Here is a 14,277-nt window from a genome sequence, read left to right as displayed (position 1 = left end):
AGGGACAGTTTACGTTGATGACGGAAAATATTTTTTTCATATATCTTCCTTATATTGCAATATTATTGAAAACTGATAAATCTTATCAATTTAGACTGTCTTCCGCTACGTTTTCCACGCAATTAGACTATTATAAATATTCGTGGAGAATTGTATTGAGCATTGGAAGGTACAAATTGAGCAGCATGTAACACTGCGAGGGAAGCACCTATCATTTTGAAAAAAGGCTTTTCGTGTTTCTTGACACCACCGTTTTCAACGAAAAATAGTTTTGAAACTCTACCTGAACTAGAAAAAAGTTGGGCATGAAAGGGTTAAAATCAGCGCAAAAATTCCATCGCACGAGCTCGCCAAAGCAAACTGGCCTACTTGACTCCCTTCTACTCTAATCATATACCAGTTTACGAATATATGAATAATATGTTATGATTTCGTGAACTGTTTTATGATCACGAATGGTAAGTCGTGACTATAATACTAGGTATTATGAGCCACGAATACATGAACAATATTTCATATTTTTGTGAACTATTTTATGAGCACGAATGGTAACTCGTGGCTATTATACTAGTATTCAGGAACTAGTTCACATATACATGAATAATATTTTATAATTTTGTGATTAATTTCACGGGAAAGCATGGTCGTGACTATTGTACTAGGAAACATGAAGCAGTTCACAAATACATGAATAATATTTTATGATTTCGTGAACTATTTCAAGATTATGAATGGTAAGTCGTGACTCTTATACTAGGTATCATGAACCAGTTCATGAATGCATGAAAAATATTTCATGATTTTGTGAACTAATGCACGAGAACGTATATTGGATCATGACTAATATATTAGGAATCATTAATTAGTTCACGAAGATTGAATGGATTCATGAAAAAATCGGATTTCGTGAATAGTTCACGAGAAAATATCCAGAATGTTTTGATTTTGTGAACTAATGTTGTATATGAATATATGAATAACATCATGAGTCAACCTTTGGTTTTAAGAATAATGTTCATAAAGTTGTGAACTAGTTCACGTACAGAAAATCGGTTTGGTAATGGCAGGGTGGAAACCGTGACTGAAGTTCACAAAACAAAAACCAATATTTCCACTAATAAAAACGTTATGCTGGCGTTACTGAAGGGAAATTGAACATAATTACAAAACACATGATTTTTGTTCATGGACCTGTTTTCGTAACGTAAAAACGTGATCGTTCCAGAATTCATGGCACTTTATTCACGATCTTGGCAACAATTTTTTTTCGGGTTGATCTGTCAAGTATTCAAAGGATATTGAAACCATTTCTTTTTAAAAAAAAGTGTATGTGTAAATTTTTTTTGGGAATGGTTCAACTGAAGGCATGTACCTGACTGCCAGTATAGAGGGTATTTTAGAGTGGCATCTCTCGCATGAGCACGTTTAATAATCCCTTGACGTTTGAAACCGCGTGTGTAAATTCATAAGTGCTAGATCGTGAGCGTTGTCATACGTGATTATTCACGTTTTCGACCAGTTTTGTATTATCGCTAGAGATCGAGCGTTTGTATGTTATTGTTCGCGCTCTTTTTATCGCGTGGCCGTTTGTATGTCACGTATGCTAGCGCGATTGTAGTCTCACGAGTACTAATGTGTTTCTATAACCGTGTGGTCGTGTGTATTCCTGTGGGCTTTAAAGTGTCGCCGAAAAAGAAACAGCAAAAGAAGAAACGACACATCAATTAGACATTTGTAGAGTAAAGATTAGATGGACATTCGAATCACATAACGCAATATATTAGATACAGACTTTAGATGTTAAGACAACAATGTGAAGAACTTCAAAAATTAGTTGAAATAAAAGGTGAGAAATTATCTACCCACCAAATTGCATTTTTCTCTTATTTCGTAGAAAGTCGCAGCAACGCGCGACGGGTATTAGCAAGCATTATATAAATCTGCATAGCATCTAGCTTGCAATATCTAGGAGGAAAGACGTGATGCTCTTATTCTAACATTTGACGATTAACTAAAACGAATAATAATTAAAACAAAATAAATTTCTGATTACCTCTCTGATTAGAAGTATGACTGTTGAATGAAATAATTTTTTGGAAATTTAAAATTCGCGTGATAAGTAATTAAATGTATAGTAGTCATCTGAGTGAATTACATTTATTAGTTTAATTTATGACTAGAAAGCACGACTAGATATTGTTTGTGTATCGATACCCACTTTTCTTTTCCATAGATTATATGCCACGTCCGAATCTTGGTCTAGCAGTGTACCACAAAATCTTGAAAAGCAACAGTTTACTCATAAGCTAATTCAACCGTATTAAAGTTTACACGAGCTTTTACGGTCAAACTTCCTCCGTCGACGTAGAGAGCAGTACTCCTTGGGGGACGAAATAAGCGGGTGCTGGAAAGGATTCCACCAAGGTGACTGGCAGAATTGAAATAAATGTCTATGAGAATGAATATTCCCTTCGGACTCTTACAAGAAGAGCCGGTCTCCGTTGAGAAAATTGAAATATTAAAACTATTAAAAGCTACTTTCTCCCTTTGGAAACTGCATTCCTTGTCCATTCCTTCGGTGCTTGGTCTGGATCCTATCTAACATGAGGGAGAAACATCAAGAATCTATAAATATAAATTACTTCTTACTTTAATTCCTTGAGCCCTGGTCGGCTTCTCGGTCAGGCAGTGCCCCAGACGCTTTTGAATTTGGCTTCGTGTTCACGTGCTCGGCTGGATGCTATCCGGTACACTACTCCTTACAACTGTATAGATGCAACTGTTTAAAATGACTCTTCAACAGGAATGCTGCCGGAAAGTCTCAGTGAAAAGCGTCCAGCCACCCTTTCCACCCACAGCAGTCTACCAACCAGACTTGCAGCCCGAGTCGGTAGAATGCAGACGTCGGCGGTGTCATAGCATTGAAACAGATGTTTATTCACCGCACTTTCTGTTTTTTTTTTCTGTGTGTTCACTTTCCTCCACTTTTTGTTGCCAGACTCTAATCGATAATGGGAAAGTTTTCCATTTGAATGTTTGCTAAGACTTTAATCCTATGCTGTTGCTGATGGAGAAGAATTAATAACTTTTTTTTTGATTCTCTTTCTACAATTTTACAGATTACGTCGCCAGGATGAAGATGTCAAAACTATCCAATCAAACCAATTCGCAAGATCCGCAGGCCGTCAACTCGCGAGTGTTTGTCGGCAACTTGAACACATTTCAGTGCTCCAAAACGGACGTCGAGCGGATGTTTCAGCGTTACGGACGATTGGCAGGTGAGTTTTAATTCTTCAACAGTCCGACCCGGTCGGCATCAGAAACACGAACGGCGGCGGCTCATCGAGCCAGAAAGTCTTACGATTGGAAACTTCCTCCTGGCTGCACCATTCTCGCTCTGGGATGCACTGATTTCGGTTTCGCTTCAACCGAACCCGCACAAATGAACAACGGCAGAAGTTGCCAACAAAACACTTGTTAATTTATGGCTCTTCTTCAGTACAGTGCAGTGCGGCAGTTGAAAAACTTTGTAACTAGTTTGTAAAATGAATTGAACCCATTTGTACTGGAACTCTGCAGCAAACATCACCATCGCCAGCGGTAAAATTAACTCAGACAGTTTCGGAATCGATTGCCTCTTGTCCTCCCTCGCACCTGACCTGACCGGGATGTGGAGACGAAATACCGGCCATCAAGCAAACGTGAAATCAATTTACTACGCCAGCAAATGAAGCGCACCGATTCTCTCCCAACCGTCCGATCGTCTGACCGAAGAACCTCGGGCTCGGGCGGTTGGTGAACTTTTTTCATTCCAACGAGTAACTTTTCCTATACGGTTATACATTAAGTTTCTTATATTTCACACCTAGCCTCACATATCAGAGAGCGGAAAAAGTTTCCTGGTGCATTCCGTGACCTCATCCGGATCCTTCCTTCCTTGCTGCAGTTGTGGGAAAACAACATCAGATAAAACTATACCCACTGCCATGGGGTAGTTGTTCTGATTTTCCACCTGTATATTGGGCTAGACTCCGGAACTGCTGCCGGGCTGCAGAAGAAACTTTATTGCATGTTTTTAATTACACCTTCTACGTCCATCACATTTTTGTTGCCGCGCTCCGCTTGATTCTTCCACGCCAACTAACAAAACTGAACATCTACATCTGTATTGCTGCATCGAATTGCTTGTGATTTTTTGAAGTCAATGGACTGTAACAGAAAAGGAACAAAAACGATTTCCTCGCTAGATCGGTTCTTTTGCGGAACTTGGATGGAGTCCGCTTCGTTTGAAAATGTGGAAAAACTTTATTATCTGTATTAACGCAATTACGAAACTACCAGTTCGGATTGATTAACACCATTGTTAGTGATAGAAAAGGTATCGCAGTCGAATAAAAAGTTCACTTGAGTGATTTCATAACGAGACAGAAGTAAATCAAACGCGGTTATTTTCGGTCCGAATGAAACTTTACACTCGTATTAAATATGCATTGTTTCCGCCACGTGCCTCACTAACTATTGGATTCCTCTTGACAGCTTCGAATACCCGCTTGCGATCCTCTACATTATACATAGGTCCATTTTAGCCACTTTTAACTTTGAATAATTTTTTTTTATTAATTTCGTTTATTTGATAGGCACAAATTCGTTAGCTTGACGGTGTCAAATTCTTTTGTTTTTACATTTTGGATATTTTAAAACTAGGAGGTTACAATGTTGAAATATTTTTTTTTAAAAGAGAAAAATTATATACAAGAGAGGGGACAAAAGATTTTTTTATGAAAAATATTAAAACAAGGAATTCAATAGTAATAGTTTTTTAGGAAATATTTACAGTTATCTTAAAACTAACAATATAGTTTGGTACACAAAAGGGGGAACAAATATTTATGAAAAATTTCACAGGTGTTTTAAAACTAGGGTTACAATTCTATTTACAACATGGGGGACAATAGTTTTAAAAAAGAGGTAAAATTACAACTATCTTAAAACTAGGAATACGGAATACAAATTTGACTTTTTATCGGAGACTTATGCTTGGTCAAGATATTCAGAGGGGGGCTTATTTCCAAAATCGGTGTAGAAGCAGTTGTATCAAGGACAGGGGACAGAAAGCGTAGATGGTGACCGAGAGAGACGACTGCAACTTTCGGGCAAACGGGAGATCAGCGAAAAAAATTTACGCCTTAGTCTAATCTTTCGTATATGTCACCATTTAATGCGCCCACCTTTGCTAATGAGTCGGCCTTTTCATTGCCCGGGATAGAGCAATGAGAGGGGACCCAAACAAAGGTAATCTGATAAGATTTTTCAGATAACATACACAAGGACTCTCGTATCTTCCCCAGAAAATACGGGAATTGCTTTTTAGACTTCACCACACGAAGAGCCTCGATAGAGCTGAGGCCATCCGAAATGATGAAGTAGTGATCTGTGGGCAGAGTGTCGATGATCCCACGGGTGTACTGAATTGCAGCTAACTCTGCGACGTAAACTGAAGCGGGATCATTGAGCTTGAATGAAGCGGTGATAGTATTGTTGAAGATACCGAAGCCAGTGGACCCATCGATATTTAATCCGTCAGTATAGAACATTTTGTCACAGTCGACTTCTCGGAATTTATTATAAAATATATTGGGGATCACTTGCGGGCGTATATGGTCCGGGATTCCACGAATCTCTTCCTTCATGGATGTGTCGAAGAATACAGTAGAATCAGAAGTATGTAGGAAACGAACACGGTTGGGAGTATATGGAGAAGGATTAATGCTTTGTGCCATGTAGTCGAAGTACAAGGCCATAAATCGGGTTTGAGAATTAAGCTCGACGAGCCTCTCGAAGTTTTCAATCACCAACGGGTTCAGAATGTCGCATCGGATGAGCAATCGATATGAGAGTTCCCAAAATCGATTTTTTAGCGGAAGAACGCCCGCCAGCACTTCGAGACTCATCGTATGGGTCGAGTGCACGCAACCCAAGGGAATGCGCAAGCAACGATACTGGATTCTCTCCAGTTTGATGAAGTGTATGTTCGCAGCGGAGCGGAAACAGAAACACCCGTACTCCATCACCGACAATATCGTTGTTTGGTATAACCTGATCAGGTCTCCTGAGTGGGCACCCCACCATGTTCCAGTTATTGTCCGGAGAAAATTGATCCTTTGTTGGCATTTCTGTTTCAGATACCTAATGTGACATCCCCAGGTACCTTTAGAGTCGAATCAGACCCCGAGATATTTAAATGTGAAAACCCGACTGATCGTTGCACCCATTAATAGAAGCTGGAGTTGCGCCGACTCACGCTTCCTAGAAAAAAAAACAACTAACTCAGTTTTCTCCGTGGAGAACTCGATACCCAGCTGAAGAGCCCAAGCAAGCAAATTGTCCAAGATATTTTGTAATGGCCCTTGCAAGTCGGCAGCTTCGGGCCCTGTAACAGAGACCACCCGTCGTCTGCAAGTTGCCTTAGCGTGCATGAATTGGCAAGACAATCGTCAATGTCATTCATGTCATAAAAATTGTAGAGCAGAGGACTTATAAATGAGCCCTGGGGAAGACCCATGTAGCTAAATTGCAATGTTGTTAAATCGCCATGCGAAAAGTGCATGTGCTTTTCAGACAACAGGTTTAGCAAAAAGTTATTTAAAATTGGTGAAAGACCATGCTGGTGCAGCTTCTCTGACAGAATGTTGATAGAAACTAAGTCAACAGCTCTCTTAATATCCAAGAAGACTGATGCCATCTGCTCTTTGTTAGCATAGGCCATTTGGATTTCTGTAGAAAGCAACGCAAGGCAATCGTTCGTCCCTTTGCTTTTGCGGAAGCCAAATTGTGTATCTGACAGTAAGCCATTTGCTTCAACCCAATTGTCGAGGCGAAACAAGATCATTTTCACGAACAACTTCCGAATACAGGACAGCATTGCAATCGGCCGATACGAGTTGTGGTCGGAGGCTGGTTTTCCTGGTTTTTGTATGGCGATGACCTTCACTTGCCTCCAGTCATGAGAGACAATGTTACCCTCAAGAAACTTGTTAAATAAATTCAACAAGCGCCTTTTCGCAGTGTCAGGCAGATTCTTCAGCAAGTTGAATTTGATTCTGTCTAACCCTGGGCCGTTATCGTTGCACGATAAGAGAGCAAGTGAGAACTCCACCATCGAAAACGGTGTTTCGTTCGCGGTATCGTGAGGAAACGCGGCGCGGCACGTTTTCTGTACCGGGACAAAGTCCGGACAGATCTTCTTGGCGAAAGCGAATATCCAACGGTTTGAATATTCCACGTTCTCGTTGGTACTGTTGCAGTTACGCATACGTCGAGCCGTACCTCAATGAGTGCTCATCGCTGTTTCTCTCGTTAACCCGTCGACGAACCGGCGCCAAAAACTGCGTTTTTTGGCTTTCATTAGACTCTTCATTCGCCTTTCTAACGACGCGTACTGTTGATAGCTAGCGGGTAACCCGTCTTCCCGGAAGGCCTTATATGCAGTGGACTATTCCGCGTACAGCTCTGAGCACTCTTTATCCCACCGCAGGGTGGGAGACCGTCCATGGGTATTCGCGCTGGGTACTGGTTTAGTCTGAGCTTGATTCGCACTGTCGAGAATCAAGCCAGCCAAAAACCTGTACTCTTCCTTCGGAGGAAGTTCTTGAGTGGATTCGATTTTTAATTTTTCGTCATACGAGACATTGATTGTTTCCGATGGTCTTGAATCGTTAGCAATTGAAATCACGAAAGGAAAATGATCTTTGAACCATTGTACCGTTTCCAAACACGACTTACCGTACATTGGACCATTCCCAGATTCTTGATAATGGCACGGTGGGTTTTATTGGCACGTGGGCAAAATTTGATTAGACTTGAAACTTTGATTAATTGTTAGTGAAACTTACCCAATATAAACAATTTACATTGAACTAATTTCTACCAAAATTTCAAAAGAAAACTAGTGGAAAAAGTTACAGCGATTTGGAAGCGATGCAATTGGATTCCGTACACCTTTTATTCTAATAATGCCACGAATACATTTTTTGAGGTCTTGAACCTACAAACTATATAATAACCACCTTCTGTTGTAGAAATAGTCATTCAAAGCAGCTAGTAGAGATGGGCGAGTACAGATATTTGTACCCGTAACCCGACACGAACCCATAGGAATCGGAGCGGGTTTTGATATCACCGGTTACGGGATGGATAGGGTACTTTAAAAAATATTTATTCCGGGTACGGACCGAATCGGTTTTTTTGCTAATATTTTGTACTTCTCCGTATGAATATTCTTCGACGAATATTAGAACGGGAAAGATTTTTGTGTGTAAAAAATATTAACTGTTTTGGTATAATCGGAAGCCGCCACCTTAGATTTCAAAATAGTATCAATTAATTTCCGTCAGCCTGACTAGCGCCTTCCGAATGATTCTTATATTGATGATGATTTAATTGTTATGTGGTTCCCGGAAACCACCATCTTAGAAATTAAAATGGCTTCAATCGCCAATCTGACCAGTTCCTTTTAAATGAAATCCCTATTGATGGCGGTTTTATCTGTTTTGTAGTTACTGGAAGCCGCCATCCTGGTATTCGAATGGCTTTAATCATCAATTCCTTTCATCTCCTGACCAGGGTCACCACGCATACAGATTATTCTGTATTTTATCAGATTTTTCAAGATAATTTACGACCAAGATTCCCTATGCACAGATTACAGATTTTTGGCAAAAATACAGATATAAAATGTACCGTTTTGCATCTCTCTCGGATACCCAGCGTTATAGATGCTAGAGCGGAAAAATATTATTGCCGCAACTAACGAACATTAGAGTCTCCTGAAGCTGATCAATTATTCTGCAAAATGCAGACTTTAAACTATCGGCACTTTTGCGTCATCCACTGTATTGCAGTGGATGTGCCGATAGCGTTTTATGCGTGGACTCGCTTCCCAGGGGAGGTTCGATGGAGACTCGCACAAAATGGTGTCGGTGCAGCAACTTTAAAGGAAACGCGGCGGATCTGCAGTGGAAATATTCGCCGTAACTCGCGATACCGTTTCTGATAGGCACAGCTCAGAGATAATCTCAAAAAAAAACACCAGAAGTAAAAATACCAAATGCACTGTCCTCCGTCTCGCAAACGACGCACAATCAATCTTTTCCGCGGTTTGGACAAATGGCTGTTCCGTAAGCCTTTCTGCCCTCCAGATCGCTTCTAGTCACTTTTCCACTCGCGGAGCGCGTACGAGAATTCGCGTTATATTAGAACGTTATATACGCAAGATTCGAAGCGGGAAAACTTAAGCTTGTAGCGACTTTTACACCGCCACACGGCGCACAACTTCGTAACTTCCTTGGCGACTTTTTCTACCAAATGGATAAGAAACCGCCAACTTTCTTTTGGGCGCCCAGGAAAACCGCACAGTCATCTCTCCTTCGGCATTGTATTTACCATACGCGTTACAGATAAAAGCATGTACGTCAGTATTACTGTCCTCCCTTAGAGAAGGATTTCGGCACATCTAGCTTATCAATTTACTTAGCTGCGTATAGTAAAATTTCTTTGAGACTATGTGCCTATTTTCATTCGGTACTTTGAATTATCCTAGAATATTCCCACTGCTAGTTTATCACACCAAGAGCGAACCGCAACAAACAGTTTTTCAGTGTAGGTTTGTAGTACCCTGCCTATCAGAATTTCGAATAACACTTAAAAAGCATTCTATGGAGTGCAGACTTTAAACAACCGCTAAGGCGTTGAACAAAAGCGACAAATTTAGATATCATTTGTTCCCCAGATAAAGAATCAAATCAATCTGATTGTCCTATACGTGATCAGTTATCATAATTAATTTTTCATTGCAAAAATATTATTTTTTATTGGGAAGCTTGTAGTTAATTTTTCGATACAGATTGTCGATTCGGAATACAAATACAGATTTCAATGTGGCAACCCTGCTCCTGACGACATCCTTGCAAATAACACCCATATTGATGATGATTTTCATCGTTTTGTTGTTACCGGAAGCCGCCATCTTGGATTAAGAAATGGCCTAAATCATAAATTTTCATCATATACTGACCACCCCGTTTTAAATGATACACACGTTGAAAATTATTTTCTGTTTGGTTGTAATAAAAAATCCGCCATTTTGGATTTCAGAATGGTTTCTATCGTCAATTTCCGTCATCTCCAAACCACCTCCTTTCAAATGACACCCATACTGATGATAACTTATGGATATAATATTCACTAACATCATCAATTGAATATGCTCTCATATACACTAACAATTTCTCTCATTCCCAATGTACAAACGCTCGTGGAATTCGCGATACACAATTATGGTCCCAAACGCGAACAGGCAATTGCAATTATCTACACATACCAACGCCCGCGATCTCTCAATATTAAAACATCCCGATACTTAAAGGAACGTTTTAGCAGCTATAAAATTACAATCGCGGTCTCAACCATTTACCCACCGCCCGCACGATCATGACTCGGCCACGTCCGAAAGTCTTTACTAGTGATATATTTTTTTACTCGAACAACGCCAATAATCGATTAATCTCTAAAATAATTCAAAAATCGATTATAAGCTTTCGGTATAATCGAGTAAATCGATTAACTGATATCAATTAATCAACAAAATAATTGATGTAGTTTATATGCTAATGCAAAATATGAAAATCGCAGAACAACAAATGCAAGCGCCACAAAATATCAAAATAGGCTCAGCGATCTTTTTCTTTTTTCAACTAAGATTTACTACCTAATCGATTATTTATCTTAATCGGTTATCTTGGTCGATTAATTAATGTAGGCTTCTTTTCAACGAATTATGTTGCAGAAACTGCTAGTCAATAAACGGTGTTGCTCTGGTCTGAACCATGCACTAAAACCTGAACCAAGCACTAAAAATTAAGTATCAGAGTCGCAAAATAACCGTGTGGCCGGCTATAACATCGCGAAGTTACATACACGCGACAAACACTTTAACATACAAACGTTCGAGCCCTTCGTGATCATACACGAATACCTACACCCGCAATCTCACATTCCCACCCGGATAACACCCCGGTGACTAAGTGAACGTTTTAGCACTTATAAATTTACAAACGCGTTATCAAGAATGACGTTACAACCGCCCGTGCTCGCGCGATCATGAATTTGTTACGTCCGGAGGTTCCTACTTGCGGCTCTATCCATTAGATAACACGTTCCATGGGAACTCTAGTGATATGGGAGAATTAACTCTCTTCTAGCATCTGAACTGTACAGTGTACACTGAAAATTAAGTATCAGAATCACGATCCGCGAGATCATCCAAAAACACACGCGAATATGCCAATGGACACGATTATAAAATCAATTTTTTATACAAAAAGTTACATAAACGCTAGCGTACGCAACATACAAACGTCCACACGACGTACAAACGCCCACCCGGTCGAACATACTCACTTTAAACCATCCGCGCCTTTCGCGATGATACATAAAGAGAAACATACAATCGCAATCATCCGCGCACAACTACGCCCAAGATTTCACAAACACATAAACACCCCTATAATTTAGTGAACGCTATAAGACTTGTAAGCTGATTAACACGGTCTCAAACGCGCAGATACAAACGCACATTCCCACGCGATAGTAAAGTCCCTACGCTCGCAAATCTGAACCGTACACTCAATTTCGCAATCAGAATCACGGCCCGCTGCAATTGGCCTAAAGCAGTGTTTTAGAGGAGTGACATTTCCCATCTCGTTTGCAATTGTAGTCAGTGATTCTGACGGGGAGCCCTTCCGAGATCCTAGCTTTATAGCTCCAGTAAGACCACACTCGGGGGCTTTGCTGCTGCAAGCCTGAGCGTCTGATCTCCAGGAGGAGCGGCTCAAAACAGCATCTGTTCCCCATGTTGGGGGCGGCTGATCATCGTCCGAGTGCCAGTGAAGGACTCTAAGTTCAACTGTGCACTACGGTCCTCCGGGAAGTTAGGGGGCTGGTGTCAGGCCCTGCGAGCCAGCAGTAATAAACCAATAGCATCGAAAACTCAACAAGATAAGATTGCGAACAGATACCAATGGCGACGACCACTGCGACGAAAAGGGACTAGCGACTGGAAGCTTGGAACGTGGAACTGCAGATCTCTCAACTCCATCGGGAGCACCCGCGTACTCGCCAATGTTCTCAAGGACCGCGGGTTCGAAATCGTAGCGCTGCAGGAGGTGTGTTGGACAGGACCCATGGTGCGAACGTTTAGAGGTAATCATACCATCTACCAGAGTAGCGGCAACACATATGACCTAGGGACAGCTTTTATTTGATGGGCGATATGCAAAGGCGCGTGATCGGTTGGTGGTCGATCGACGAAAGAATGTGTAGGTTGAGGATCAAGGGCCGTTTCTTCAACATCAGCATAATAAATGTGCACAGCCCTCACTCCGGAAGCACCGATGATGACAAAGACGGTTTCTACGCGCAACTCGAACGAAAATACGACCGCTGCCCAAGCCGCGACTTCAAGATCATCATTGGGGACTTAAACGCTCAGGTAGGCCAGGAGGAGAATTTCAGACCGACGATTGGAAAGTTCAGCGCTCACCAGCTGACGAATGAGAACGGCCTTCGACTCACTGATTTCGCCGCCTCCAAGAACATGGCCATTCGTAGCACCTTCTTCCAGCACAGCCTCCCTTATCGTTACACCTGGAGATCACCGCTACAGACGGAATCGTAAATCAACCACGTTCTGATCGATGGACGGCACTTCTCCGACATTATCGACGTCAGGACCTATCGTGGCGCTAACATCGACTCTGACCACTACCTGGTGATGGTTAAATTGCGCCCAAAACTATCGATTATTAATCATGTACGGTACCGACGGCCGCCTCTGTACGATCTGGAGCGACCGAAGCAACCAGATGTCATCACTGCATACACGCAGCACCTCGAGGCAGCGTTGCCGGACGAGGGAGAGCTCGACGTGGCCCCTCTAGAGGACTGCTGGAGAACAGTAAAAGCAGCCATCAACAACGTAGCTGAGGACATTGTCGGGTACGAGGAACGGAGACGACGGAACGATTGCTTCGACGAGGAGTGCAGAGCGGTTTTGGACGAGAAGAATGCAGCGCGACCGGTCATGCTGCAGCATGGAACCCGACAGAATGTGGAACGATACAAACAGAAGCGGAGGCAACAGACACTCCTCTTCCGGGTGAAAAAACGCCGCCTGGATGAAGCGGAGTGCTAGGAAATGAAACTGCTGTGCCGTTCTCAAGATATACAGAAGTTCTACAAGAAGCTCAACGCATCCCGCAAAGGCTTCGTGCCGCAAGCCGAATTATGTAGGGAAAAAGACAGGAGCCAACAGACGGACAACCGTGAGGTGATCGAAAGGTGGAAGCAGCACTTCGACGAGAACCTGAATGGCGAGGAGAATGTAGGTACAGATGACCAAGGTAACGGAGGATTTGACTACGTCAGTGCAGTTCAGGACGGGAATGAACCAACTCCCACGTTGAGGGAAGTTAAGGTTGCCATCCAGCCAGCTCAAGAACAACAAAGCAGCTTGCAAAGATGGTATCGCAGCAGCACTCATCAAGTTGGGCCCGGAAAAGTTGGCCACTTGTCTGCACCGGTTAGTAATCAGGATCTGGGAAACCGATCAGATACCGGAGGAGTGGAAAGAAGAGGTGATCTGCCCCAATCACAAGAAAGGCGACCATTTGGAGTGTGAGAACTTCCGAGCGATCACCATTTTGAATGCCGCCTACAAAGTGCAAATCATCTTTCATCGTCTATCACGTAAAGAAAATGAGTTCGTGGGAAGTTATCAAGCCGGCTTCATCGATGGCCGGTCCACAACGGACCAGATCTTCACCGTACGGCAAATCCTCCAGTAATGCCATGAATACCAGGTCCCAACGCAAAACCTGTCCATCGACTTCAAGGTGGAATACGATAGTATCGATCGCGTAGAGCTATGGAAAATCATGGACGAAAACAGCTTTCCCGGGAAGTTGACACGAGTGATCAAAGCAACGATGGATGGTGTACAAAACAGCGTAAGGATTTCGGGTGAACTTTCCAGTCCATTCGAATCTCAACGGGGACTGATACAAGGTGATGGACTCTCGTGTCTACTATTCAACATCGCTCTGGAAGGTGTAATGCGACGAGCCGGGCTCAACAGCCGGGGCACGATCTTCACGAAATCCGGCCAATTTGTATGCTTTGCGGACGACATGGACATTATCGCCCGAACATTTGAAACGATGG

The 14,277-nt window shown here is 42.2% G+C and overlaps 1 protein-coding gene across 2 annotated transcripts in view; it reads left to right on the top strand.

The window, feature by feature from the left end:
- The window catches only part of LOC131692145 (uncharacterized), a 309,783-nt gene that overhangs the window by 152,612 nt on the left and 142,894 nt on the right, over positions 1-14,277 (top strand). For both annotated transcript variants that reach the window (XM_058979022.1, XM_058979021.1), the window contains exon 2: positions 3,120-3,278. In XM_058979022.1, the coding sequence (XP_058835005.1) occupies positions 3,134-3,278 (145 nt within the window). In that variant the 5' untranslated portion in view covers positions 3,120-3,133. The remainder of the gene's footprint in view (positions 1-3,119; positions 3,279-14,277) is intronic.

This window comes from Topomyia yanbarensis, chromosome 3 (genome assembly GCF_030247195.1).
Source record: "Topomyia yanbarensis strain Yona2022 chromosome 3, ASM3024719v1, whole genome shotgun sequence".
Classification (NCBI taxonomy): Eukaryota; Metazoa; Arthropoda; class Insecta; order Diptera; family Culicidae; genus Topomyia; species Topomyia yanbarensis.
Note: the sequence above shows the minus strand (reverse complement) of the source record. Positions and strands in the feature narration are given on the sequence as shown.